The 27,402-nt window shown below is 42.6% G+C and overlaps 1 protein-coding gene across 3 annotated transcripts in view; it reads right to left on the reverse strand.

Annotated features, from left to right (window-relative positions):
* Nucleotides 1-27,402, reverse strand: part of MAP4K5 (mitogen-activated protein kinase kinase kinase kinase 5) — a 62,881-nt gene that overhangs the window by 25,260 nt on the left and 10,219 nt on the right. For all 3 annotated transcript variants that reach the window (XM_064422807.1, XM_064422808.1, XM_064422809.1), the window contains 7 exons: nt 17,260-17,317; nt 5,673-5,763; nt 4,444-4,508; nt 3,450-3,505; nt 2,954-3,001; nt 2,823-2,865; nt 1,579-1,651 (listed from right to left, as the gene is read on the reverse strand). In XM_064422807.1, the coding sequence (XP_064278877.1) occupies nt 1,579-1,651; nt 2,823-2,865; nt 2,954-3,001; nt 3,450-3,505; nt 4,444-4,508; nt 5,673-5,763; nt 17,260-17,317 (434 nt within the window). The remainder of the gene's footprint in view (nt 1-1,578; nt 1,652-2,822; nt 2,866-2,953; nt 3,002-3,449; nt 3,506-4,443; nt 4,509-5,672; nt 5,764-17,259; nt 17,318-27,402) is intronic.

Below are 27,402 nucleotides of genomic sequence, written 5' to 3' on the forward strand. Positions count from 1 at the left end.
AACCCAGCCCCAACAGCTCAACCCAACCCTGGCCCCCAGTGCCACATCCAGGCTTTGTTAAACACAGCAGGGATGGTGACTGCACCACCTCCCCGGGCAGCCATTCCAGAGCTTTATCACTCTTTCTGTAAAAATACTTCTTCCTGATATACAACCTGTATTTCCACATATATACATATAAATAAAATAAAAAAAAAAAAAAATATTATACATATTTTTATGTGCATATACTGGATGTCTGTGACAGTGATTTATATTTAAAGTAACTCATATTCCCCCCCAAGAAAGAAAGATGGGAGGTGGGGGGGAATGAACACAAGGAATGTATATGTATAATGTGTGTATGTACATATAAAAAAAAAATATATAAAAATGTATATATATGTGTGTGTATAATATAAATATAATACATATATATATATTATATATATGTATAATATGCAAATATTTTTATATCTAACAGAGTAAATTAAGGATTTTATGCTCAGATTGGGTTTTGATCATTACAGAAATACTTTAAAAGTTTTTATTAATACTTTAATAAAAACAATTTATTTTAATAAAACTTAAATTTAAAATTTATTTTTTAAATTAAAACTTTATTAATACTTTTAACATTTTTATTAATGTAGACATAAAACATTACACATTAATTTTAGCTATACACTTGTACATTTTTATGTCTGTTGGAGTAAGTCAAGGATTTTATGTTCAGATTGGGTTTTGATCACTGCAGAAATACTTCTGAAGTTTTTATTAATGTATACATAAAAACATTACACACTAATTGAAGCTACAGACTTATGATGATTCAATTTGTTTCAGTATTATTCTACAAAGTATGTATTTCAGGAGTTTGGATTTGGTTGCTTTTTCCCTGGAGCTCTGGAAATATCTTGGATCTAAGGACAATTAATGTGAACTTTGTGTGTTTTCCACAGTGGGTATAATCTTTTGAAATGTCTGAACACAAACTAAGGGACACAAAATAAATGTGCTGAACACAACATCATAAAAACGAACAAGAAACAGCAAAAAATGTCACATTAAAGAGCAAGGCAGGGACACAAAGCACCCAAAAGCTCCTTATGGATTTAAATAAGCATCTTAGGAGGGGGATGCAATTGGATCACCTCTGGACACAGAGGTGGTTATTTGCATATGATCATTTGCATATGATTATCTGCATATTAAATGCTGCCTTGTGCAGCCATTAATCAGTAGGGATAATTAAAGACAGTCTGAAAATGTGGTTTTCTTTCTGCACAAAAACCAGTTTTCATCACTGTTTTAGTCACTAAAAAAGTAAGGCTGAGAAACTAAATAAGCAAGGGTATCCCCCAAAAAGGGAGAATAATCTGCAGAAATAAATGTGGGAGAAACAACAGCCCTGCCTCACATATCAAGTAGCTTTTGTTACAGCAACACATCAGAGCTTCCCAGATTTTTACCCTTTGGGCATTTGACTTGGAAGAAAGGGAATTTATGCAATTTCTATAGACATATGTGTGTGTTTGAGGATTTTTGGCATAAATACAGGCTCAGCTTTGCAGCACAGCAACCAAAGTGGTTTCTTACCAGTAAGGGGTGCCAATAAAGGATTTCCTCTTTGCAATAGTGGCTGTTATTTTTGCTGCTACCCCAAAGTCAGCTGGAAAATAAAATCAAACCATCAGAGCCTCAGAAATCACAGCTGAAGACCCCAATCTTACACTGCTATGAAAGAACAATCACGTGTCTCATCCAAATTAAAAATTCATTAGGGAAACAGCTGAAGATTAACAACAGGATCATTAAAGTTTTCAATGACATGACTTCAAATCAAAGAGTTTTCTTTCTGCACACAGCTCCTCTCTTAGATAATTTTTTCCACCTCACAATACATCAACCAGAATTTTTGGATATTCAATTTAAGGGGAAAAACAGCATCATGCCTTGGAAAAGGCACCTCTTGTGTGTTATTTATGGAGGGACTGATGGGGCAGCTGCTCTCTGCCCTGCACTCTCTGTCTAGGGGCCAATCGTCCCTTGCCCCCAGAAACCTCAAACATCAGGTGGTCCTGCAGAGCCAAAAATCATTTCAATCCATTTGGTTTTGATTGATTAGGGCATGAAAGCTGGAGGATAACTTGGGAAGATCCAAGCAGGCAAAAGGCAGCTACCCTGTGCATGCCAAGTTCAATGCAGGGACTGCAATTTCCTCTCAGTGTCAAGGTTTTACTCCTATTTTTCCCTTCTTTAAAAAGCTCTCCTTTCCCAACACAGCATTCCTGCTTCCCCACAGGGGTCTGGAGGCACGGCTGCCCTGATTGCAGGGATGGTGACATCCATGGGATGGTGACACCCCATGGCAGCTTCTCCCTGCAGACCTGGGAGTTTTCCTCTCCTCCACCTTTGTGGAATTGCCCAACACCACAGACAGAGCCAGGATCAGATCCCACTTTTCCTCAGGCTGCTCCAACCAGGGGATCCTCAAAGGCTCTAAGGGATAAAAACTGACATCCAGGAATGCCAGCCTGGCAAATTCCAAGAAAGTCTGGGAGGCTTAAAGGTTGAGTGGTTCAATAATGAAATTATCTATAATTTCTTAAGAGAATAAAAGCTTATCATCTCCTACACAGCCTAGCCATGGATACACACTTTGTCATCACCTTCTAGCACCATCTATTGCCCCAAATAATCATGGAATCATTTAGGTTGGAAAAAAACTTTAAATTATGGAGTCCAGCCATTCCCCAGCACTGGCCCGTGTCCCCAAGTGCCACATCCACATGGCTCCATAAATGAAATTAAATCCGTATTACAGAACTCAGGCAACTCACCCAGTTTAACATCTCCATGGTCTGTTAGGAGAATGTTTGCACCCTAAAACAAAATGAATTCAAAATCTTTATCAGAAATATTTTTCCTGCACTTGGAACTGTAAGATAAATTTCTCAAGGTTCCAAGTTACCTTTATATCTCTGTGCATTTTGCCCTTCATGTGTAAATAAGCAAGACCCTGGAAACAAAAGACACAATGAATTATTCTGCCATTTGTTAACATCCTACAAAGCCAAGTCTGTTTAATACATTTAATTTTCTCAATATATTTGATTTTGAAATGGGGACATTTGAGATTTGGAGATAAGGGAAGCTTCATCTTGTATTTCTTTGTTATCAGCAGTCACAAAATAAATTTTATTTATCTGGTTGCAGTATTTTACCCCCACACATCATCAAATTTACCACAACAGGGCAGTCAGTTCAATATTTAAGCAAATATTTGCACTATATCACACTAGAATTTCTTTTTTATTTTTCTTTACAGTATGGAAAATAACAGGTTACCCTGGTTAATTGGTGTCTGCTTGATTCCCAACAGAAGTGCTGGAATTGAACTAATTATTCTGTACCTATTTATTTACATGGAGTGAACACTTTATGGTGCACCTGCAGAAGTACAGTACCTGTAGAGTTTCTCTGCACACATAAGCAATCTGCAGCTCTGACAGAGGTCCTGTTACTGGAAATAAAGATTCAAAAATTAAGTTTACAACACAGATCACATAAATAACACTGTGAAACAGCCAAAAATGGTTTGTCCAGGCCAAAGTTAAAGGCTGGTTTTACATGATGTGTATTGTGCACTGAGCTGAAAAGAGGGGTTTGTTTGCTTGTTTTACAGAAAGGCTTTCTGTAAAAAAAACCCCAACAGCACCACCACAGAACACAATACCCACAGTGAGAAGAAAACCTGTTTTCACTGAATTAATTATTATTTTACGAGTGATTTTGTAGTACTCTGCTATTGTCAGGAAACTAGAAGTGGCATCTGCTAATATTTTAATATTAGAAATGGGAATGTTTCATATCAGGGACTGCCTAAGGGGCTTGGAATTGTTTTAAAGGATTAAAATTTTTGTATTTGTACTAAATAATTGAAAAATAAAGCAGAAAGACCTCAGGCACCCAAAAACTCATTGTTATCATTTAAAGGCACAGCAAGTCCCCAACTGCTTTTTCCAACAACTCCAATAAATTATTCTACAGCATCAACAACTGCAGATGAAACTTCAGGAAGGAAAATAATACAGGAGTGAAATGGTCTTTCACAGGGGCAGGAATAAGAGTCATTTTTCCTCTTTAAAGATCAAATTTTGAGATTTCCCAATGACAACTCCTTCCTCACCCCATATCCAACTGTTCTGCCATAAACTGTCAAACATTAAATGTCAAATATTAAATGTCAAATATTATGTCAATATTATAAATATTAAAAATGCTGTTCACCATATCTGGAAAGTGCTCTCAAAATCTATTGACTGCAGCTAAAAATCACTGTTTATGCCTCCCAAAGAGCCCCACATCCAGTGCCAAGCATTCCCTGTAGGTTTATTATTAAATTTTCTTTTTGCAGAAAGCTTCCCAAAGTAAAAAATGTGAAAATAATTGGCCAAGTACCGTGGTAAATGTCCTGGAGGGATCCCCCACCACAGTATTCCATGCATATCCACAGCTTCTCACGGCTACCAAAACAAAATGAAAACACAGGCATCAGAAGCTGATTGATCTGGATGAAGAACACCATAATTTAAATTATTTTCTATTAGTCTTGATCACTCTCTGTTAAAAATACACATTCTGAGACATGACCAGCAGTTACACTGTTATTAATACAAATTCTTGTGTTATTAATATAAATGATCGTATTATCAATATTAAAATATTGATATAAAAAGATAAAAATATAATTTCCACCAATCAAAACAAAAGTTTTATGCCAAAGTCCCAGAGAAATATTTAAGCATTATTAAACATAAAAGGTGGTGCTTTAACTCTACAATAAAACCCCTGAGGTTTATCTGTTATCAGCAAAATTTAGTCTGACTAAATATCACACTAGACTCAGTGTTTCAATCCTAAACTGAAATTACATCATTGTATCTAAAAAAACTCTTCATGCCCTCCAAAATGCAGAAATAGAAATTCAGAATTAGAAATTAGAAATTTAATTCCAGTTGAGTGCATTTGGGCTGCAGGGATTATTTCAATGCAGCCCTCCAAGAAAAAGGTGAAGTCTCATAGAAAAAAGACCAAGCAGGAAAAGTGCAGATTTATATTCCCACAGAAATGGAGAACTTTCCCTGATTTCCTGTATCATATTTAATGTATAACATTCAATATTTTCCTGTATAACATTTAAAGGAAGGTGCAGGGAGCTGACACCACCTTGGCTCTGCCTCTGTTCCACCAGAACTGTGAGAAATGTTATAACCAGCAGCTCAGATTTTTAACTCCCCAGCCATACGTTCATAGCCCAGACAACCATAATTAAATAAAATATCCAAAGGCAATTCTGCTCTAGAGAAATAATGAGCTGCTTTTATATTAGAACTGATAAATGTGTGAGTAGGACTGGATATGTTGCAAGAGTCTCCAAGGGAAATGTTTCTTTCTGTTCCTAGTGATAAAAATATTCCAGCCTTTTGGCCAGCAGAGAAAACACAATATTAGTCACTTTTGTTTTTTAAAGCCAATTGGGTTGGCTTAAAAAAAAAAAAAAAACCAACATAAAACCAAGGGCAATTCAACCTCTGGAAGAAGATTTAATGAGAATACAGGACTAAACCAGACTGGGATTGTTTTAGGAGAGAACCAGCAGGAACATTGATATAAAAAGTGGGATTTACCTGAGATAACTCCCAAAATAGGCGACTATGTTGCAATGTTTGCATTCTTTAACCATATATATCTCCTGCTGGATCAGTGAGAAGTCATCTCCTGAAAAACAGGAAGCCAGGGTTACATGATGAACGTTCAGAGAGCTCTGGAGGGATGCACAGAATTTGGGAAAACATTCCAAGGGTCTGGATCCTGGCCAAACCCTTGAGCACAGAGCCCATCACCCAGCTGGGCTCCTTGTGCTGTGCTTTGCTGGGGTGCTGGGTTTTGGATGCTTTTTTCTACCTATGCTAAGGTCAGGATCAAAGGCACTCGAGATGATGGTTCAGGCTCAGATGTTTATCAGTTCTTATCTCTGTCTCAGTCTCACAAACCCTGAGTTCTGCAGCACTTTAACAAACCAAAAATGGAGCCCCATCTCTCTCTCTACAAGGCCTTTTAGGGATAAACTGTCCAATTAAGAAATGACACCTCAATTATTTTCACTTTTAACCCAAGAACCAACCACCCGTGCCCGCAATGGGGACTTCTTATCCAATTACACAAAACCACCCAAACCCAGGGAGGAGAAGGTGAAGAAGAAGGAGCAGCCTCTGCCCCAAAACCTGCATCTTGCTTTTTATCTATTACTCTTCTAAAACCCCAAACTCTAAGTTTCCCACCCTGTGATATCACACACTTATCCAAACTCCACACCCACAATCCCAGTTCTGTCATTCCATTCTGGAAGCTTCTCCACAGGCTCAGGTCAGTGCAGAGTTCTCTTGGGGGTCAGAGCCTGGCAGCACAGAAAGTCTGACATTCTCAGCATGCAGAACTCCAACAGTGAAGCACAAGTATTTTTTGAAGACCAAGAGAGCAGGGCTTGCACAAATATTCTTGAAGCCCACCAGAGCTGGTGGCCTGAGAGTGACCAGGAGTTCAGAGAGCCCCAGGAAAGCAGCACAGGGATCCAGGGAGGGACAGGTGTAAATTCAAAATTGACTTTTCAAGCTTTGTTTCCATCCAGCTGCTCCCAACAGTGAGGACTGCTGAATTCCAGAGCCTGGAAAGAGTGGAGCCCACGTTCCACAGGCTGGTTATGAGGAATATTTCATTCCCAAGGGACCTGGATGGAGCATATGAGCCTGCACACCCACTCAGCTGACTCAGAGCTTGGGGGGGTTGGGTGACTGTGCACATTGGCACATCCTAAATATATATTATTTTTTGGTGGAAAAAAAAAAGGATCTACTAAAAAATCCATTATGAGCAGGGCATGTTCTGCCACTTCTGCAACATAAAAGGATATTTTTTTATAAATTAAAAAAGCAATAATTTCAGAGATGCAATTTCTGTTTGTATTTATACAGATAAAAAATCCCCTTGAGAGAATTTCCAAGCAGAGGATGGTCTCCCCAGAATCCTGAACTCAAACCCTGCAGGTCTGCTTTCATTATTTAATATATTATTAAATTTTTTTATCTTTTGACATAGAAGTACAAGGGGAATGGCTTTAAGCTGAAGAAAGGGATACTTAGATGGGATATGAGGAAGAAATTCCCATCTGGGAAGGTGGGGAGGCCCTGGCACAGAGCAGCTGTGGCTGCCCCTGGATCCCTGGCAGTGCCCAAGGCCAGGCTGGACAGGGCTTGGAGCAGCCTGGGACAGTGGGAGGTGTCCCTGCCATGGCAGGGGTGGCACTGGATGAGCTTTAATGTCCTTTGCAACCCAAATTATTCTGGGATGTTTACTTTTGTTTCAAGTTTCCCCAGTAAAATTCCCTCCTATATTAAAGTCAGGGATGTCCAACCCAGAAAACATGAAGAGCTTTATCCTGCTCCCTTTAATTCAGATGATTTTGACATGTCCAAGAGGACTCAAGCACTGGTGTAAATTGAATTCTTCATGTGTTTATTTAAGTAGCAGCACAGCTAATATTTTTAATAACCTCTTTTAAAACAGATGTTTACATTTGTGAGCTGCGAGGCAGCTTCCCTGAGAACTGTGTCACTGGCAAAAGAAGCACCAGTGTGTTCTGAAAGAAATTATCACAGCCTTTATGCCTCAGTGACTGCCAGGCTTTCATTTAAGAAAACACCTACAAAATGCAAAGGTAAAAGGGAACCCACTCCCAGGAACCCACTCCTGACTGATTTAAGTAAATCCTCAAGGGGTTCTTGATGTTGAATTATATGAAGAAACACTTCACTGGGGCAGGAAAACAGTAGTAGAGAAGTTTCAAATGTCAAGAGGCTTTTTATAAACATCAGTAGTATTTTTTTAACCAATGAAAAAGAGAAAAGGCAACACAATTTCCATAAAATTAGCACAGATTTCACACTGGGCTTGGTTTAGAGGTTCCTTGCAGCTACAGCTTCACTTGGATTCACACATCCTGCTTATAAATTGTCACTGTGAATGAAGGATTCTTGAGTTTAAAGAATCATGGAATGGGGTGGGTTGGAAGGGAACTTGAATCCCACCCCTGCCATGGCAGGGACACCTCCAAACCCCAGTGTCCAGCCTGGTCCTGGGCACTGCCAGGGATCCAGGGGCAGCTACAACTGCCCTGGGAATTCCAACCCAGCCCCTCCCCACTCTCCCAGCCAGGAATTCCTTCCCAATATCCAGCTTAAATCTACCCTCAGTTTAAAGCCATCCCTCCTTGTCCTGTCCCTCCAGGCCATTGTTTAAAGTCCCTCTCATTCATTTTAAACAGATTCTTCAACTCAAGCTTAAATCTCATGGATTCATTCCTCCCATTTCTCCAACAAACTTCCTAAAGGAAATCACTGAATTCTCTCAGACAAAACTGGAGCATTTTGAAACTACTCAAGTATTTTCAAGAAAGTCAAATCTGATTAAGATTGAAAGCAAAATCCTCCCACCCCACACTGAAAAAATTCCATCTTTCTCCCCTACCCGCTGTCCATGAGCTCAGAGGATCCAATGCCAAATGCCAGTGGCCTCTTCAAACCAAAGAATCCTTGAAATGTCAGCTGCAGCCTTTCAGCACAGCTGAATCCTGACCTGTTGGAACTCTGGGTGCTGAGAATTCCAGACTTTCTGTGCTGACAGATTCTGACCCCCAAGAGAACACTGCACTGACCTGAGCCTGTGGAGAAACTTCCAAAATGGAATGGCAGAACTGGGATTGTGGGTGTGGAGTTGATTAGAAGTGTGTAACGTCACAGAGTGGAAAACTTAAGAGTTTGAGGGTTTAGATTACAGTAATAGGTATAAAACAAGATAGAAGTTTTAGAGTGGAGGCTGCTCCTTCTTCACCTTCTTTTCCAAGGGTTTGGGTGGTTTTGTGTAATTGGATAAAAAAGTCCCCGTTGCAGGCAGGGGTGGTTGGTTCTTGGGTTAAAAGTGGAAGTAATTTAGGTGTAATTTCTTAATTGGATAGTTTGTCCTTAAAAAGCCTTGTAGAGAGAGATGGGGCTCCATTTTTAGTTTGTTAGAGTGAAGTGCTGCAGAACTCAGGGTTTGTGAGACTGTGACATTGTCCTGGTTTGTAAAATATGTGTTGTTCTATTGCCCTCTGTCAGAGCTGGGGCAGTTCTCTCTGTCCATGGGGCAGTTTTTTCTTTCTCTCTCCCACAGCCAATCCTCCCTCCAGCAGATCTCTGCTGTCCATGGCCACTGAGTGTCCCTGCAGGGCTGATCCAATTCCAGCATCCCATGGGAGATGCTCCGCCCAGGGCAGGAGCCAAGCATTCCTACCTGGATACAATCTGAGCCTGGAACAGCACAGCAGCCTTTGCCCCCTGCATTCCCACAGGAGCAGCTTTCTCCTGCCCTGCATTCCCAGAGGAGCAGCTTTCTGCTGCCCTGCATTCCCACAGGAGCAGCTTTCTCCTGCCCTGCATTCCCAGAGGAGCAGCTTTCTCCTGCCCTGCATTCCCACAGGAGCAGCTTTCTCCTGCCCTGCATTCCCAGAGGAACACCAGGCCCATCTCCAGCAGCCCTGGAGCTGCAGAGGAAAACTCCCCCCTTGTGCAGGATCCCTGCTCCAGCAGAAGCACAGCTGGCACTGCAGGAGGGCTGAGCCCCCATGGGATGGGGCTGTGCCACCACCCTGACACACAGGGGCTCAGGTGTTTCCTGACTTTTATCAGTGGTTTGTTTTCTTTTTTGTACTATTGCATTTGTATTTTTTAGTTTTTTAGTTTTCCTAGTAAATAACTGTTTTTCCTGAGAGCCTGAGAGACCTGAGAGCCCCTTAATTTAAAAACTGTAATAATTCAGAGAGAGGAGATTTACATTTTCCATTTCAGGGGAGGCTCCTGCCTTCCTTAGCAGACACCTGGCTTTTCAAACCCAGACAAACATAAATAAGAACTAATAAAATCTGAATCCCAACAAGAAATACTGTCCTGTGCATTTAATCTCAACCCTGGCACAAAGAAACAAAGACTCCACACTGCCCCACGTGAAAACCACGGTTGAGAACATCCCCAGAGCAGAAAACCTTGCAGGCAGCAGCTGGAGCTGCGCGTGGATCGCGCTGCCGAGCGCCAAGGCAGTTCTAGGAACTGTGACTAACGGGGGAAAATTGAAGGGAATGCAGAGTTTTCGGCTAGAAAAGGACTGACAGTGAGAAGATAACAACCTTCAAGCACATAAAAACAGGGAAGTGGGGAGAAGGGATAATCTGTATCCAGTTTTACAATAGGACAATTTGCAATTCGCTTAAATTGCCTTCACCTCCATTGCCTGGACAGATGAAAAGGTTTTCCTAATTGGAGTAACATCAGGGATGGAAATCTGGGATGTTTACATTTTGTAAAATTTCCAACATTTTTTTGGTTGAAACTTCCAACAAATGAAAAAAAAAAAAAAGAAAACACTCAACAAAACCCACCAGGAATGACTTGGAATGATGCTGCCTGTAGCAGAGGGAGACAGCAAAAATGATCTCGTGATTTGCTATTTATAAATGAAGAATTCATGCAAGAAATGGGTGTTACTTATAGAGAAAGGGGGAAAAAAGGATTTGGAAGAGAAAAAAGACAGGGAGCTGATAGAGAAGTAGCGAACAGATGGAAAGAAGAGAAGTCATCCATGTGAAAAGTTTGGCTAAAGTATGGAGGAAATTATTCTGAAAGATGAGACTCAGAGATAGGAGAGAAGATGTATAGCTGCTCAAAGACGACAAGAATGAATACAAAACAAACGAATTCAGAGTTTCCAGGCAGCTGCAGTATTAATCTTGGCAAGAGACACTGGAACAGGGCAAAAATTAAATATCCTTGGATAGCAGGGAAAAACCAGACAGAATTTGTAGAAAATACTTCACTGAGAGGGAGACAGCAAGATAAAAAGAATTAGACCAAAGGTGACAAAATACCCATAAAATACTCTGGTTTAGCAGTCAGGGATTTGATGGTGAACAACAGGGAATTGGGAAGGTTGGGTTGGCAGTTTTGGGATGTGTGGCACACTGGGTGGGAACATCCATCAGGGGAATGCTGCACAGTCTGGGACTGAGCAGGGACTGAGTCACTGAGCCTCTCTGCTGTGGGGTTTTAGCTCTGCAGAGAGGGACACGGCCCCACGGTGGAATGTTCTCCCTGCACAGCACAAGAGCTGCTCGTCCCCAGCTGCCAGGGAGGGGACTGCAGCAACCCACCCCCTGTCAGGGGCTGGGAGCTGAGCCCAGCCCAGAAGCTGAGCAAGGTCAGGGCTGGTAAATTCATAATAAATTTTAATTTAAATGGGAGATCATGGAGGAAAGTGGTGGCACATCAACAGCTGTGAATTATTCTACTTGCAGAGCTCACCTGTGTGAGAGGCTGGGAGAGCTGGGAATGTTCCCTGGAGAGGAGAAGGCTCCAGGGAGAGCTCAGAGCCCCTGGCAGGGCCTGAAGGGGCTCCAGGAGAGCTGGAGAGGGACTGGGGACAAGGATGGAGGGACAGGACACAGGGAATGGCTCCCACTGCCAGAGGGCAGGGATGGATGGGAGATTGGGAACTGGGAATTGCTGGCTGGGCTGGAATTGCCAGAGCAGCTGTGGCTGCCCCTGGATCCCTGGCAGTGCCCAAGGCCAGGCTGGACACTGGGACACCCTGGGACAGTGGGAGGTGTCCCTGCCATGGCAGGGATGGGATGGGATGAGCTTTAGGTCCCTTCCAACCCAACCCATTCCATGACTCCATGATTCTATGCACAGCTGGAATGTAGAGAGGTCCTGCCAAGTGTTGCTGGATGGAGGGCAGCTGCACCCTGGATCCTGCAGCACAGGAAGGCTCTGCTGGCTCCAGTGCCCATCACACAGCTCTGCTGCATCCTCGGGCATTCCTCATCCACATGGGTTTTAGTCAAGTTTATTCCTGCACATATTTTCACCTGCTCCACTGCTCTGAGTGGCCCCATCCTGCAGGAAGAGCCCAGGTCACTTGTCACAACACCCCAGGGAAGAGCTGTGAATCCTTTTGCTGTCCAAAAGGTGACTTCTTGGGGGAGAAATTCCTGAGTTTTGTTTGAAATGGGTTTATTCTGCATCACTTCAGAGCTGCACCATGGGGCTGGTGCTGTGTGGGAGCAGAGGGAGGAGAGAAGGGATGGCACTCACAGACACCCCAGTGTCACCAGAGGGTGGGACAAAGGCACATTTGAAGGACCAGACCTTCAAGGTGCAGCACTCCTGTGCAATCCCTCAGTTCCCACCATGGACATGGACATGATGGACATGGAGATGGGACCCCCAAACCTCTCCAGGCAGCTTGACCTGGGATTTTTAATACTATAAGGAAGACTTGGGATTTTTAACACTATAATTAACATTTGTAATTTAAAAATTAGATTATATTTAACAACAGGATTGGAGGAACACTTGAAGGATGAAGAGCAGGGTCATACCACTGCAGCCTCTGCTGGGACCACTCCTCAAACACTTCTTATTTCAACAACCTGAGCTGCCAAACAAGGAGAGAAATCCCTATGGGAATGATAACTGTCTGTCCCAATCCACAGCCAAGCAACATCCCCAGTCCCTCTCCAGCTCTCCTGGAGCCCCTTCAGGCCCTGCCAGGGGCTCTGAGCTCTCCCTGGAGCCTTCTCCTCTCCAGGGAACATTCCCAGCTCTCCCAGCCTCTCACGCAGGTGAGGTCTGTGCTGACTTCCCAACATCCCCATGCTCCAACAGATCCCAGTCACTCACTCCAAACCACTCTCCTGAACCTCAGGAAGGTTCAGGCTGTGCTGATGAAAGGGATGGCTTCCCCAAAATGCAGGATCTTTCATCCTGTTTTATCCATATCTTCTATAGAAGTTTTTTATATGCTGTTTTATCCAGACTGCTTTTCACAGGACTCCTGGAAACCTGCAGTCTGACAGAAAGAATTTCAATTCCCCAAACTTGAAACTCAAGAAACTTGATTCCAAGCAGGAACAGCTATTTGGAAACAGTGATGTTTCCACCAGCAGATTTTCCTGCTGGGCATGGAGCTGCCAACTGCTAACCACTGATGGTCCTCATTATCTCTCTGCTGATACTGAACATTTCTGATGGTGATGTGCTGCCACGAGCTCCACAGCAAGGAGCACACCAGAGTTTGGAGTGAGTGGTCCAACACCAGGACAATTTCCCTGTGGATTTTCTCTTCTGCCCTGCCTGGGTCCTGTTTATGAGCAGCCTCTCAACATATAATTGGTAATTAAAAATATATAATTGGTATTGCCCAGAGAAGCTGTGGCTGCCCCTGGATCCCTGGAGTGTCCAAGACAGGTTGGATGGGGCTTGGAGCAGCCTGGGATGGTGGAAGGTGTCCCTGCCATGGCAGGAGTGGATTAGGATCATCCTTAAGGTCCCTTCCAACCCCAACTATTCAGGGATTCTGGGATTCCTCTCTCTTGGCAGGTTCTTTTCCTCCCTCCTTGCCTCACCTACCCAGAGTTATACAGCTCAGTCTTTCATCTTCACTGTTGCTATTTTTCTTGATGTATTTTGCCAAATGATGTGTTCTCTTAACTCACCCCAGGTGTCACACTCTACATTACTTTCCAACTAAAATGTGTGACTTTGCAGCTTCTTCCCTACTTGTAGCACTTCCTTCCCCCATCACAACCCCTTCTGTTGACTTTCCCCATCCCAAAAACTCTGTTTTAAGTGAAAACTTGTACTACCTGGGTCTTGCTCTGGATCCACACATTTCTTAAGAAGAACAGTGGATTATAAATTAATTATAAGGATGCAAAGTAAAATCCGATCCCATTTCAACATCAGGTGGATGCAACTAAAATTCTGGGCACTCTGGATTCAAAGTCCAGGCTGCCTCTACTCTGTGCAGGGTTGAGCAGCTTTGAGGCTGTGGCAGCACCATGGGGGACATGGAAGGGCACACACAGGCCATGTCCAGCCTTTAATGGCTCTGGAACTCTGGAACCTCAGGAAATTGGCCCCAGAAACAATCCCAAACCCAACAAGGCTGCACAGCACGAGGCACAGAAGGTGTGGGTGCTAATGAGAAGTTATTTTCATATTTATTCAACCCCAGGTGCTGCCAACAACAGTTCAAGCCCAGCAGGCTTAGTTTAAATCAGCCTCAGGCTCAGTTTAAATCAGCCTCAGGCTGGTTCTTCTGCACAGCTCGTGTCACCCTTGGGGCATTCATTATATGGGACAGGGCAGCTCTGCTGTGCTGCTCTCAGAAGGGCCAGACCCCCCTGGGCCCCTGACTCTGCTCCTGGTGGAAAATCCCCTCCTGAGCTAGCTGAAGCAGGGGACTCAGCACACACCTCATGAAGCAGACCTGGCTTGGGATGCACTGAGCACACCTCTGCAGGACTCTGCCTCCTGCAGCTCCTGTCCAGTTTTACATCCAGCTTGAAATAGGTAACTGCCTATTTCTGGGATCTCAAATGGAAAATGCAATCATTGCACCACAAAAACCCCCAAAATCCCAGCAGTGAGATTCTTCTGTAACCTTGCAGAAGGTTCTGAACACGACTGAGGGCATTAGTTATCATGACAGCAGTACTTAAAACAGACATTAGCATATTTAAAAATACTTTTAATGATATTCTCACAGGGAGAAAGTTCCGTGGCTGAAAACTCCACTGGCAAATAGTTCCCTCTTTGTGTTGAGTCCCCTCTAGATTCATCTGCTAAACCCATAGAAGGAAGAGGCTTTAGTGTTTCAGACAGTTCTGGCTGCTGTGCTGCTGAGTACAGTTGGATTAGTTTCTGAAATAGAATTGGCTCCCAAATTATTTGAAGCATTTGTGCTCAGGGAATGCTGGGAAATGTCATTAGCGTGCCATAATACTTTTGCCTAATGCTCTCCAAAGTCTATGCCAAAAAAAAAAAAAGAAAAAAAGGGAAAAACACTATTTTGACTCCAAGTGACTGTGGGAGCAGACCTAGAGAACTGCCCCAAATTTAAATAAATTACTGACAGCAACCTTCCAAGCTGAGATTGTGTTTTCTTTGTCTGGAGAAGAGACAAAGGTAAGAGCTGATGGAATAAAATACAGATCCATGCTGGATCTGTTTCCAGCTCTCTTTAGGTACTCATTCACTACCTGCAGGGGATGAGGGAGGAACAGGAATAAAGCAGGACTCACCCCTGCCATGCCAGGGTATCCTGAATCTCCTCAAATCCTGCCATTTTACTGAGTGCAGTGCCTTCAGCTTTCATTCAACACATTCCTCACCTCCTCTGGAGCACTCTCTGCTTCAGAGCCTTTTGTCTTCTGCTCCCAATTCCCCTGTCTATGGATTAATCCAGTGTTGAGCTTGGAGCTCTTATTTTTCCATCAGCTAATTAATTGCCATTGATGAGCCTTCTCCTCCTCCTCTCCAGAAGATGCTGTATGTAACTCCCAAGCCTATTTCTCCACTTTCTAATTTAGAAAATTCATTATTACTTTTATTCCAGCTGTGCCCTCTTGTGTGAAAGGAACTTGTCCTGGTGTTTGGAAGGGCTGCCCTTCCCAGGGAATCACCACAGGGAATTCCAACAGCTCCTGACCTGGTCCAGGAACTGATGGTGCCCTGCAATTTAGTGTCTTCAAAAACTACTCAAAACCCTTAAAATGAGTCAGAAAATTGAAGTGTGGTGCAGCCAATTAATACTTTCTTTAAAAATCTAGAGTATTTTGAACATGAGAACTGAAAAAGGAGTAAGTAAATAAATAAATGCTGTGAATCCTCCTTAAAAACCAAGCACCCAGCAAGATCCCTGCCAGGAGGCTGTGGGTGTACATGAGATGGATGGAGATCAGGTTGGCAACGTTTAAAAGAAGATGAATTTAAAAAAAAAAAAAAACAAACCAAAACAAACCAGAAAAAATGGCTTCCCTGTGGTGATCAGACCAATAAAATTAAACACAAGACATGGTCATCAGTGCTAATTAAAACTGGGGCCAGAATCTTGCATGTATCACTGCAGTGCTGAAGCAGCACCAAGGAAAGGCAGAACCTGCTCCTCCCTCAGTCCCATCGACACAAGATTCGGCCTCTGCTTCACTTCAGCTCCCAAAAGAGTTCCTCAAATTCAGAACAAAAGCAGATACACTTCATTTGGATTAGCTGCAGTGACACAGAGCTGGAGGAAGCTCCTCACCAAGGTAGCAGGGGGTTATTATTGTCCTTTTTCTGTCACTAAAGCATTGCTGTGCCTCACCACAGCCCTGCTGTGGAGAGTGGTTTGCTCTCCACAGCCCCACTGCCCCAAACTCTGGATGTGAGGGATCCTCCTGTGTCCCACTGCCTAATTAACCCTATCACTGAAGGGTTAATTAACCCAGGCCTGCTCTGCCAAGGGGGCTGAGCAGTCACAGTCACCCAAAGGCAGTGGTTTTCACTCCTCCCCTGAGTATCCCCATGCTTTTTCTACCTTCAGCCTTCAAACCCATTTCTTTTTCTGCACAGAACCAACCAGAAATAAAAATTAACCATCCCCTCAGCCCTTCAGCCCCAGATGGTCTTTAAGTTCACTTCCAACTCGAATCATTCTGGGATTTTGTGACCCTTCCAGCATAAATCATGCTAGGATTCTACGATTTCCACTCAGGACACAATTTCAGATTTCAGCTCTCTGTGCAGGACTCAGATTAAACTCCAGCTCAGGAACTCTCCTGGGCAGCAAGGGAGACCCCCTGGGTCTCCTGCTTTTAGGGGGAGTGGCAGAAGCTCCATGGACAGCAGGAGCCACCTCCCTCCCTCAGCACAGCTGAGAGAAAACATGACACATTCAAACACAGGGCTCCGGTTTTCCCAGTGCACCTTTGGTGGGAGTTGGGATCACTGCCTGATCCCTTCCCCCTTCAACTCCCACAGCCCTCCAGCTCCTCACTGGCTCAGAGCTCACCATTTACCATCTGTCCCTGATCTCCTCTTTGTACTAATAACACGCTGTAATTGCAACATCTCCTCATGCAGCAATTGATCAGGCAGATAAGAACAAACAAGGAAATAGTGAGCCTGACACAGCCAAGAGCAGTGGTACATCCTGCAGGGCTTCCTGTCATCTAACCACTGAAACTACAAAAAAAAACCCAACCCCAAACATTTCTTTTGTCTAGAACTTCACAGTGGGTGAAAATAAACACATGGAAAAAATGAAAATGCGATTCAAAAATACAGGAAAGAATGTAAAACTTACCAGGCTCTAACTTGATTATTTTTACAGCAGCCAGTTCTCCTGTATGAAGATTTCTAGCCTGAAACGAGACAGTTAAGATATATTTAGATATAGTTAAGATGGATATTTAGATATAGTTAGGATATATTTAATCATAAATCAAAGCAGTCTTACAGATTGTGCAAAAATAAGATTTTGTCTGATACAAATACAATGCAAAGCTGAGACCAACGTGGGTGAGGATAATTTGTGTTTGGAATTAGCACAGCACCAGTCTGGTTGGAATAGTGAAGTGTTCCTGACAGATCTTTCACAGACTTTAAAACATCAAACCACAGAACCACTGAGGCTGGAAAAGCCCTCCAAGGTCATCCCTTCTGTGACTGTCACCACCCTGACACCCAGCCCAGAGCACTGAGAGCCACATCCAGTCATTCCCTGGACACCTCCAGGGGTGGGGACTCCAAACCTCCCTGGGCAGCCCCTTCCAACCCCTGACCACCCTTTTGAGGAAGAAATTCCTCCTCGTGTCCAACCTGAACCTGGAAATGAGAGTTCACCCCTCTCAAACACCATTTTAAAGGGAAGCTTCTGGCACTCAAGGATGCAGCAGGGGCTCACCCATCTCACGGTGCTGAACCTCAGAGTGCCCCAAAAGTGGAACTGAGAGGGGCAGGAGTGGCACTGCAGAGGCACCAGGGATGAGTCACAGCTCCCTGCAACAACTTCACTCTGCAAGCTCCTTCCTTGGTCCCACAATCCTCCTCCTCAGAGGCAGCAGCTCCAATTAAGCCTTTACAGAACTGTCCTCTCTGGATATGCTCCAAATATCAACTGAGAATTCAGTGCTGGAAGAAGATGTCACAGGAACCTCAGATACAGAAAGTTTTAAGAGGGGATTTTGTGAAAATTTTCAAGTAACTAAATCACTCAGGCACCATCACCAGAGCTAAACCATTATTCAGGACACAAAATATGATTCAATCAGGCTGAGCATCCAGGGGTTACAGGAGTTATGTCCCAATTGTTTCATTCTTAGCCCAACAAATATGCAGTCTTCTGAACAGCTGAAATCTGGTGAAGAGGGTGGTTAGAGAAAATGGAGGGAAAACTGGGTTAAGTTAAATCAATTTGGACTTAAGATGAGGATGTAAAGGAAATTTGACCCCGTGAAGGGAGTCATTACAAAACACTCTTCTCCTGTGCATGGACAAGAAGTCTCAAAACCAGGAAAACCAAGAGCCTGAAGGATTAACCCCTGAGTTTTATCAATACTTAGTCAAGCTTCAAAATAGGGAAAGGCTTTCCAGCCAGGAAAAAACCCAAACCAAACTGAACCAAACCAAACTGAACCAAACCAAACTGAACCAAACCAAACTGAACCAAACCAAACTGAACCAAACCAAACCAAACCAAACCAAACCAAACCAAACTGAACCAAACCAAACCAAACCAAACCAAACCTTGGCCTTTCACAGTCCTGCAGTGCTAAGACATGAGACAGGTTTCAGAATGCAGGCCATGGACACAAATATGACTCAAGCTGATCTCAGAGAGAACCTGAACAACTCTACAAAGGACCCAAACATCTGCAGACCAAATCACTCAGAGTCATCTGCAAACCACAGAGGAAACATTCACCACTTCTGAAAGCACCTTCCCACTGAGGTGTTTTTCTCAGACCACAGCAAAATCTTTGGTATCCTTCAAAATCCAGAAGGAGCAGGTGGATCCCAGAGGATAAAGGATTAGGATAAAGAATAAAGGACTAGGAGTGCTCTGGTGCTGCTAGACCAATGTGAAACAGGGATGCTCCCAGCAGGGACACACTGCCTCAGTGAAGCCAGGGCTGCTCCACTGTCCACACTTTTACCCAGGAGCAGCTCAGCTGCTCAGGTGAAGTTGCCTGCACCATTTCCAGAGTATCAGCTTCACTTCTGGAGTGCCAAAAGGATCGTATTCCTCACAAATACTCCTTTTCCACACAAGCAGTAAGTGCCACTGTCATGCTGAAGCCTGAAGGAATGGATGGAGTCTGCCAAAGGTCTGCTTGGCTGGGGAACACTGCAGCTCCTGGCTCCCAGCTCTCACACACGACACAATTCCACTGAATCGTGTCCTGCTGCTTTCCAGTCTCACCACTAAGCTCATATACAATCTGTAGCTTGGACAGGGACTATTTTGGGTTTCAACCATCAAACTCTGCCTGCTGGAACACAGAAGTCCCCACTGGGTTGATATTTATGACCTAAACCTATCAAGCTGTCTGTGTTTTCTGGTCCCACAGCTTTCCTCTTGCACCAGACACATTCTTGAGTTGATGACACCAAGACCACACGTGATCATTAACTCCTGTCGTGCCAGAACCAAAGGCAAAATCCCAAGCGTTCCCTGATCCTCAAAATCCTTGTGTGGGTGCTCCCAGACAAGGAATGGCTTTAGATCTCCAGTCTAGACATTGGCACTGTGAGCATGCAGCAAATCACCCAGAATGCTTCCCAAGGGACGTCACCCAAATGTCACCAGAGGCTTTTGTTCCCTGCTCTTGGCTTGCAGCAGCTTTGCCCAGGGACACGCAGCTCCACCTTTGCTCTGCCACCTGTCAGCTGAACACTCCATCAATAATGAATTACTGCTCTCATTAAAAATGCAACAAGGCCAGGGCTAAAAACTGGTTCTCCGTGTACACACCTAGATATGAGAAGTGTCAGATCAGGATTCCTCAGATCACTTTGGGATGTGTTAGTCAAAGAAATCCTCATTTCCCACGAGTCACTGCAGTTTGCATCACTCTATTTTTTTTTTTTTTTAAGAACTGTGCAGTTACCAAGGAAGTCCCAGACAGGAAGGCACCACGTCAGCATCACTGGCTTTGTGAATCAAACCTGAAATTTGACTAGAAATGATATCTGACAAAAATATAAATCCCTAATGTGAAAAATTAATTAATGATCTATCAGTCTGTCTTATTCATGTAATTCTGCACTGCAGAGGGGGAACTACAGACTAAGAAATTACAGTTCTACAACTCATGTTATTTACATTTCCTGAGCCCAACTGCAAAATACCTCCCTCCTCCTCATCCCTTGAAATTTCCTCTGTATTTCAAGTCTCAATTTCAAATCAGCTGAAATTTTTGAAATTAGCCAAAGGCCAGGGAAGCTGTTACTTCATGCCAAGCAATCCAGACCTGTTCAGTATCTCGTGAGCTATTACTGACAAATAAAATAATCATTTATATGCATTTATCCCATAAAGATGACAAATATATAATGAACCTCAATGATGTATTTCACTTTTAAGGAAGATAAAATTTGTTAGATGTCTTATTGACTTTAATTTTTCTGGCCTTGATCCCTTCAATATATAAGAAAGTCTCCTAAGAATTCCTTTGACACTAAAGGCTGAAAGACTCAGTGTTGGTTTCCACATTTCCATCAGCAACGTGGTCCAGTTCCACAGGACAGAAGCAGATCCCAAATTCCCAAGATATTTGCTGTAAGACTTTCTCCAAGAGGAAGACAGAGCTTTTGACCCTTATTAGTATCGATCCTAATTTTATTTCATGGGATTCAAACCTGAAGATCATGTTTCCTCTAGAATGAAAACTGAAACTACAGGATTTTGGCAGAAGGATAGCAAAGCTCCAACACGAGCCACACAAGAATGGGATCAGAACAAGAATGTATTTGAATGAGGTGAACCACAGCCAACTTTTAATTTGCTCAATGTCATTTACAGAGTTTATTTACTGAGAAAGAAGAGTTTAGCAGCAGCCTTTTGGTCACCTCTTCAGCTGTCCCAGATCCTGACAGAGGATGAGTGACAGCATCCTACTGAGCACAGCTCTTCCAGAATATTTTAGCAGCTGAATACTAACACTGCAGAGCATCACATGGAATCTGTGTTCAAAATAAAACAAAAACACAAAGTACCAACACAAATACTCTTTTTTAAATTTTTTGTGGATATCCCATTGCGTTGCTGTAGTGACTGAGCACATCCCACCCCACTGGGACAGCACTGTTAGTAGGAGTGTTTTGGGGAGCTGGGAGAGTTTTGTAGTACTACACACCAAAAAAACCATTGGGTTTTCCCACTGAGACTTGACTTTCTTCCCAAAGAGCTGCTGTGGGACAATGGAACCCGAGGTGAGGCCCGTGGCAATCCCTGTGTGCGACGCTTCCCACCGCACACCCAAACACCACACCTGAGAGAACACAACCTGGGGAGGACATTTTCTGCAGCCAGTGACCAGAAATAACACAGAGAACTGGTTTCAGAACCAGTTATGCACTCTGCACTTGTGTTTTGTTTGTTTTCAAGAGTGCAAGCCAAACACTTCCAGCCCAGGGGGTCCACAGTGCTGAGCCACGTGAGATGGTCAAAAAATGGGGGAATCTTGGACACTGAATCTCTGCTCAGTGTCCTCTTCCTAACCACAGAGGAAGAGAAAGGGAAGATCATGCAGCAACATCCCTGTGTCAGGCTCCAAATTAGTATTTTCAATTTCCATGGTGAAATCCTCTCCCCGTGGTCACTGTCTCATCTCCAGCCTTGGATCAACAGCCCCATTCAGAGAGGAGCTGTTTGCTGGAGCGTGTCTTCATTAATTGAATGCTGATTGCAGCTCCTGGGGCAGCCCTCCCCTCCCTGCCCAGCTTATTCACCCCTTGCCAAGCTTCACTCACCCCTGACCACGAGGTTCTGCTGCCTCAAGTGCTGCCTGCTTGTTCCCAGCCACTGAATATCCCTTCAGAAGGTGCCTGACCTCGTGCCCTGGGAGTGAAACACAAGCTCCTCTGCTTTCCAGTTTCTGACCTCTGACACTTTATAATTCCCAACCTGCTCTGTGTGGTTTGGAAATTCTCATTATGCTGCGTTTTCCTTTCCATATCTCACAGCATTATCAAACAGAGCCTTGAATTCACCTTCCTGCATCTCTGAATTCACATCTACCACTGTCAAGAGCTCTGAAGTGACCCAAAGAAATGTTTCTCATTTTATGGGCTGCCCTAAAGCCATGAAAACAGGGAGTTCTTGGCTGGACTCTAACAGAATTTGAATTATGTCCTAATGCAGAAGTTTAAATAAATGTTCCTAGTGTTTATTACAATCAATTATACAATTCTGCTTACACCTGTGATTTACATAAATCTGGCAGATTTTAAAAATGCTTTGTAACTACAGCTGGAAAAAATAAGTATCAGCAACACACTCTTAATGACTGGGAAGGAGATGTTTGCTCTACTCAAACACAGTCTTTTTACCAGGTCAGTTTAACACCTCAAGTGTAGAGCTGAGGATTCTTAAAATGTCAGCTGAAGCCAGAAAATGACTCAGAAAGCCCAAATTAACAGCAGCAAGAGTTAATCTGCACTGTGAGAGCTTAAAGCTGCCATCCTTCACAAGAGGACATCACAGTTTTCTGCAGTGCTGTATATTCAGAAAGAACTTTTGTAAAAGAAACCAAACTCTCTGAAAGCTCTTAAAAGGAAAATCCTTGAAAATCTGCAGGTTAACCCAAGCAGAGAGGCCAGAGCCAAGCCAGATCTGCCCAGAGCAGATCCAAACCTTGGTGCCAGGGGGAACAATCACCCGCCCTGGCTCCAGCCCAGAAGAGCAGCTCCCATGAGTGTTTCCCAGTTTTGGAGTGAGTAGAGTGTGCTGGTTCCTCTCCCAAGACCAGCACACCCCAAAGCACCCTCAGAAGGCTCCCAGGAATGGATTCAATCCACAGATTCTGCCCCCTGGATGGTGCCTGCACCCAACCCACACAGCTGCAGTTCTTGGTTTGGGGGTTGAACCCTCTTTTATATAAAACAAAATAAGCAAAGTCAAGCCAAAATTCCCCACAGCCCCATGCCAAGAAAACCTAAAGAGAGTGTGAGACTGGATAAATCCTTCCTGCTTGGTGCTGACAGTGTTTCTGTAACAGATACTGAACATATTCTTTCACCTCTGAAGGTCTGTGCAGGGATCAAAAATGTAACTGGAACAAAGAAGGAAACCTTTAAAAAGCCCAAAAATTGGACAAATCTGGCAAATGTTAATGCCAGTCTTACTGGACAGGCTGAACCAATGTCATAGAATCTCAAAATCCCAGAATGGTTTGAGTTGGAAAAGATCTTAAAGATTGTTCAGTTCCAGCCCTGCCATGGCCAGGGACACCTTCCACCACCCAAGGGTGCTCCAAGCCCATCCAGCCTGGCCTTGGACACTTCCAGGGCTCCAGGGCAGCCACAGCTGCTCTGGTAGAACTGTTCCAGAGCCTCCCAGGGAACAATTCCCAATTCCCAATCTCCCACCCAGCCCTGCCCTGTGGCAGTGGGAAGCCATTCCCTGTGTCCTGTCACTCCAGGCCCTCACCCAAAGTCCCTCCATCCTTTTTGTTGGCTCCTTCAGGTCCTGAAAGGCCACAATGAAGTCACCCAAAGCTTCTCTCTTCCAGGCTGAAGAACCCCAAATCTCTGAGCCTGTCCTCACAGAGCTGAGCTGTCCCTCCCCATGGGGACTCCCCACTCACACCCGAGGCACATGTCTGGCTGCTCTTTGCTGCTGGAAAAAAGAAACCTGAACACCATTCTTGATTTTCAGGGCTGTTTGTCTTTTGGGAAGCAGAAAGATCCAGAGGCAATTGTTCCCCCTGAAATCTTCCAGCTGGATTTTTGGAGGTGGAGAGCAGTACCAGACTCCTTTATAATGGAAGGCACAGAGGCTTTATAGATTCAAGACACTAAAAAAGAATGGTCTCTTACAACCAGCAGTCACTGCTTTTTGGGATAAACCCAAAATGAAGATTTCCATGCTAATTTTACTAGTTTATCCTGTAGTTGCAACAGAGCCATCAGTTTGGATGTCTGAGCTGAATATTGCACAAGGACAAATATTGATTTTGTGGGTGCTGTCCAGATGGATACTGCCAGTCCTCATCCCTCAGAACAAGCAGCAGCACGAGGCTGGATGAAAAATTCCCAGCTGTCACTCCCTATTTCCACATTTCCACACTTCCTGTTGGAAGGACAGAACCCAGAACGTGCACAAGTGCCAGGATTTCAGTCAATTCCACATTAAAACCTGAATCCCTGATCCACCACTGACCACAGCTAAAATGCAAATAAAGGCTTAAATGTATTTACTTTTGCTGGCAGTTGGTGAAATTGAGATAGTTTATCTCTGGCAGGGAAAATTGGGAGGAGGAGAACCTACCTTTCACTGAGAGACTTCTGACACTTTCTTACTCAAGGCCAATTAACTCAAGCAGTAAGGGATTACCAGCTCATTAATGACGTGAGGCCAACTCCCTTTATTCTCCAGAAAATCACACCGAGCATTTGTATAAGCACAGGGGTTTTGTAGGGCTCAGCAGCCACTAAAAACATTTAATTCTCATCCCTGGTAATAATTACTGAAGGACAAAGACCCGGGCAATAAAGATAACAATAATAAAGCAAAGATCAATGCACAACTTAACATTTATTTAGAGGGGAAAAAAAAACCAAAAAAACCAACAAAAAACAAAAGTCAGCTCTGTGCTTCCCAGCAGAGGTTGGTTATTCTGCTATGAAATTTTCTTGGCAGATCCTCCTTTGCAAAATATTTGGCACCATCCTTCTAAAACTGAAAAGCTAAAGCTAGAAACAGACCCTGACCACAAAAGTATTATTTAGCAACTAATGCAGCACAAAAGACACAAACAAATACCACATGAGGAAAAAAAAATTAAAAGGCCCCAATTTTGACTCAGCTGGAGAAGAAAACAAACCAGAAAAGAACCTTTTCAAGTTACAACTGTGTGCATTACAGTGGCTTGAAAAGCTACTAGAAATAACTCACTTTCCTGGAGAATAAGAAACATTTTTGAACATAAGATGATGAAAATCAAAGAATGCCCATGCAGCTGCTGATATACTCAAAAATGAACAGATGCCCAACAGCTTTACAGGCCAGGGTATAAAATAGGGAAAAGAAAAGAGATAAAAAAAAGAAAATATCCCTTCAAATACATTAAACTACAAACCAAGATGGATTTTAAAAGGATTTTTTCACCAGAAGACAGGGAGAATAAATGTAAAACAATTTCATTGTATTCCTACGTTGAATGCCTAGACCATGACAAAAAAACCCCTCACAGTATTATGGAGTATTACAAACCCAAGTAACATTAAAAGATTATACATTTCATCAGCTGCAGGGGAATTTATTTATTCCTTAGAGATGAAAGAACTAAGGGATGTGACAACCAAAATATTTGAAAGAAAATATCTATGTGTCTTCTTTCACTGACAAAAAACAAAAACAAAAACAAAACAAAACAAAACAAAAAAAAACCCAAACAAACAAAAAAAAATCTGACTTTCCAGGCAGAGAGAAAAATTTCTGAAGGAAAATATGGGTTGCTTTTTTATAATAAAAAATGAAAGAATTTCAGACCATAATTTATTTCTTCACCACAGAAAAAGGTATTTTTTACTGCTCTGTAGTACCAGCTAACACACAGTGAGATGTGTCTCCTCAGAAAGGCAAAACTGAGAAGCCACCACTGGCATTTTAAAGGGAAAAAAAAAGGAATTTTGAGATTGCAACTGTTATCTCAAACCCTCCAAACCAAAGATAAAAATCCACATCAACTCCTTTTCCTTATCATAATTTATCTAACAGAATCTCGAGAGATTCAGGTGGAAAATATAAATTTAAGCAGAAAAATCTACCTTCAACAAAATTGATCAGTAATCACCTCCTTAAAATTTTACTTCCTCAGAGATGAGCTCACAATTAGGAAATTAAAAATTAAAATTAAATTTAAATTAAATAATTAATTAAATTAATTAAAAATTAAAATGAACAAGCCACAAATTTGCCTTGATGAAGAGAACAGGTCAGTGTTTTGCTCTTTATTGTTAAATAAACCAGTGACCAGAACAGAATTAATAAAGAAGTTGTGTAATTGAAGAAGTTAAAGGAAAATTAGCTAAAAATAGGAGTTGGAAGATTCTTTTTCTGTTCTGCAGTTAGCTCTGGTTTGCATCTGGACTGTATCAATTGTCACCTTCTTGGGCTGGGAGATGGGTAAGATCTGATGCTTCTTTCTGATCCTGGGACAGCTGTTCCTACTAAAATAAACCCAGCATTTATTTAGTCTCCATTTTATAGTGATGAAATAGTGATCAGCACTATTCCTAATTCAGAAGAAAAAATCAGAACCTGGAATTCTGTTGGAATAAACAGAAATGACATTTCAGTAGGTTTTTTAGCGAGGAAAAAGTGAAGTTCTAAATGTGCTGGTACATGAGAAAGGTTACAGATAAAATATGTTTTGCACTTGTGCTGATGAAGCAGAGAGGAAATATGCTGCCATTTCATTACAGATGATAACTGAAAATCGTGCAAGTTATCTCATCCTCTCACTTTATTTTTAGCCACAACAGAGGAAAAAAACTGGTCTGATTTTTTTATTATTATTGTTTTCTTAATTTTAACCAATTAACTCATGTAAATGACGTCACCTGGAAACAAGACTCTTTCAAAGATGTCACATGAAAATTAGAATATTTTTCTGCAATTTCATCTGCAGTGATGGAGCACCAGTTTCACTTCAGTCACCTGACTTCAAGCACTTGGGCAGAGACTTCCTCACTTTACTCTGAAAGATGAACCAAAACCATGCTGCTCAAGTAATATGGGTTATTAAATAATTAGAATATTCTGGTAAATTTGGCCTGATGATTTAAGCGGAATTTTAAAAGAATTTTTTAATTTTTAAATTTGAACACGCTTCAGAACATTTTCCATCTTGCCTCATTTCTCTTGTCTATACAGATTTTTTTTTATTGTGTTTCTATAGGGTTTTAAATTCACATTTGCTACATCCCTGGGTATGGGGATTTTTGGAAGAGTTTTGAAGGAGTCAGAGATGGGATTTCAGAGTTGTTTTTGAGGATGTGGTTTATTTTCTTATTTTCTACAAAAGTAGAAAGGGTGAATTTGGTTTACATCTTTAGACTATGGTTTAGAAGGTTATAAGATTCCTAGTTATACAATTTTTTAAAGGATTTATTGATTAATAAAACACTGGTAATAAGGATAATTATGGTTTTGTTTTAATCTTTAAGTATTTCGTTTTATGGATTTATGTTGTGGAAGTTTTCTTAGTTATTCATGTTA

Source organism: Passer domesticus, chromosome 6 (assembly GCF_036417665.1).
Source record: "Passer domesticus isolate bPasDom1 chromosome 6, bPasDom1.hap1, whole genome shotgun sequence".
NCBI lineage: Eukaryota > Metazoa > Chordata > Aves > Passeriformes > Passeridae > Passer > Passer domesticus.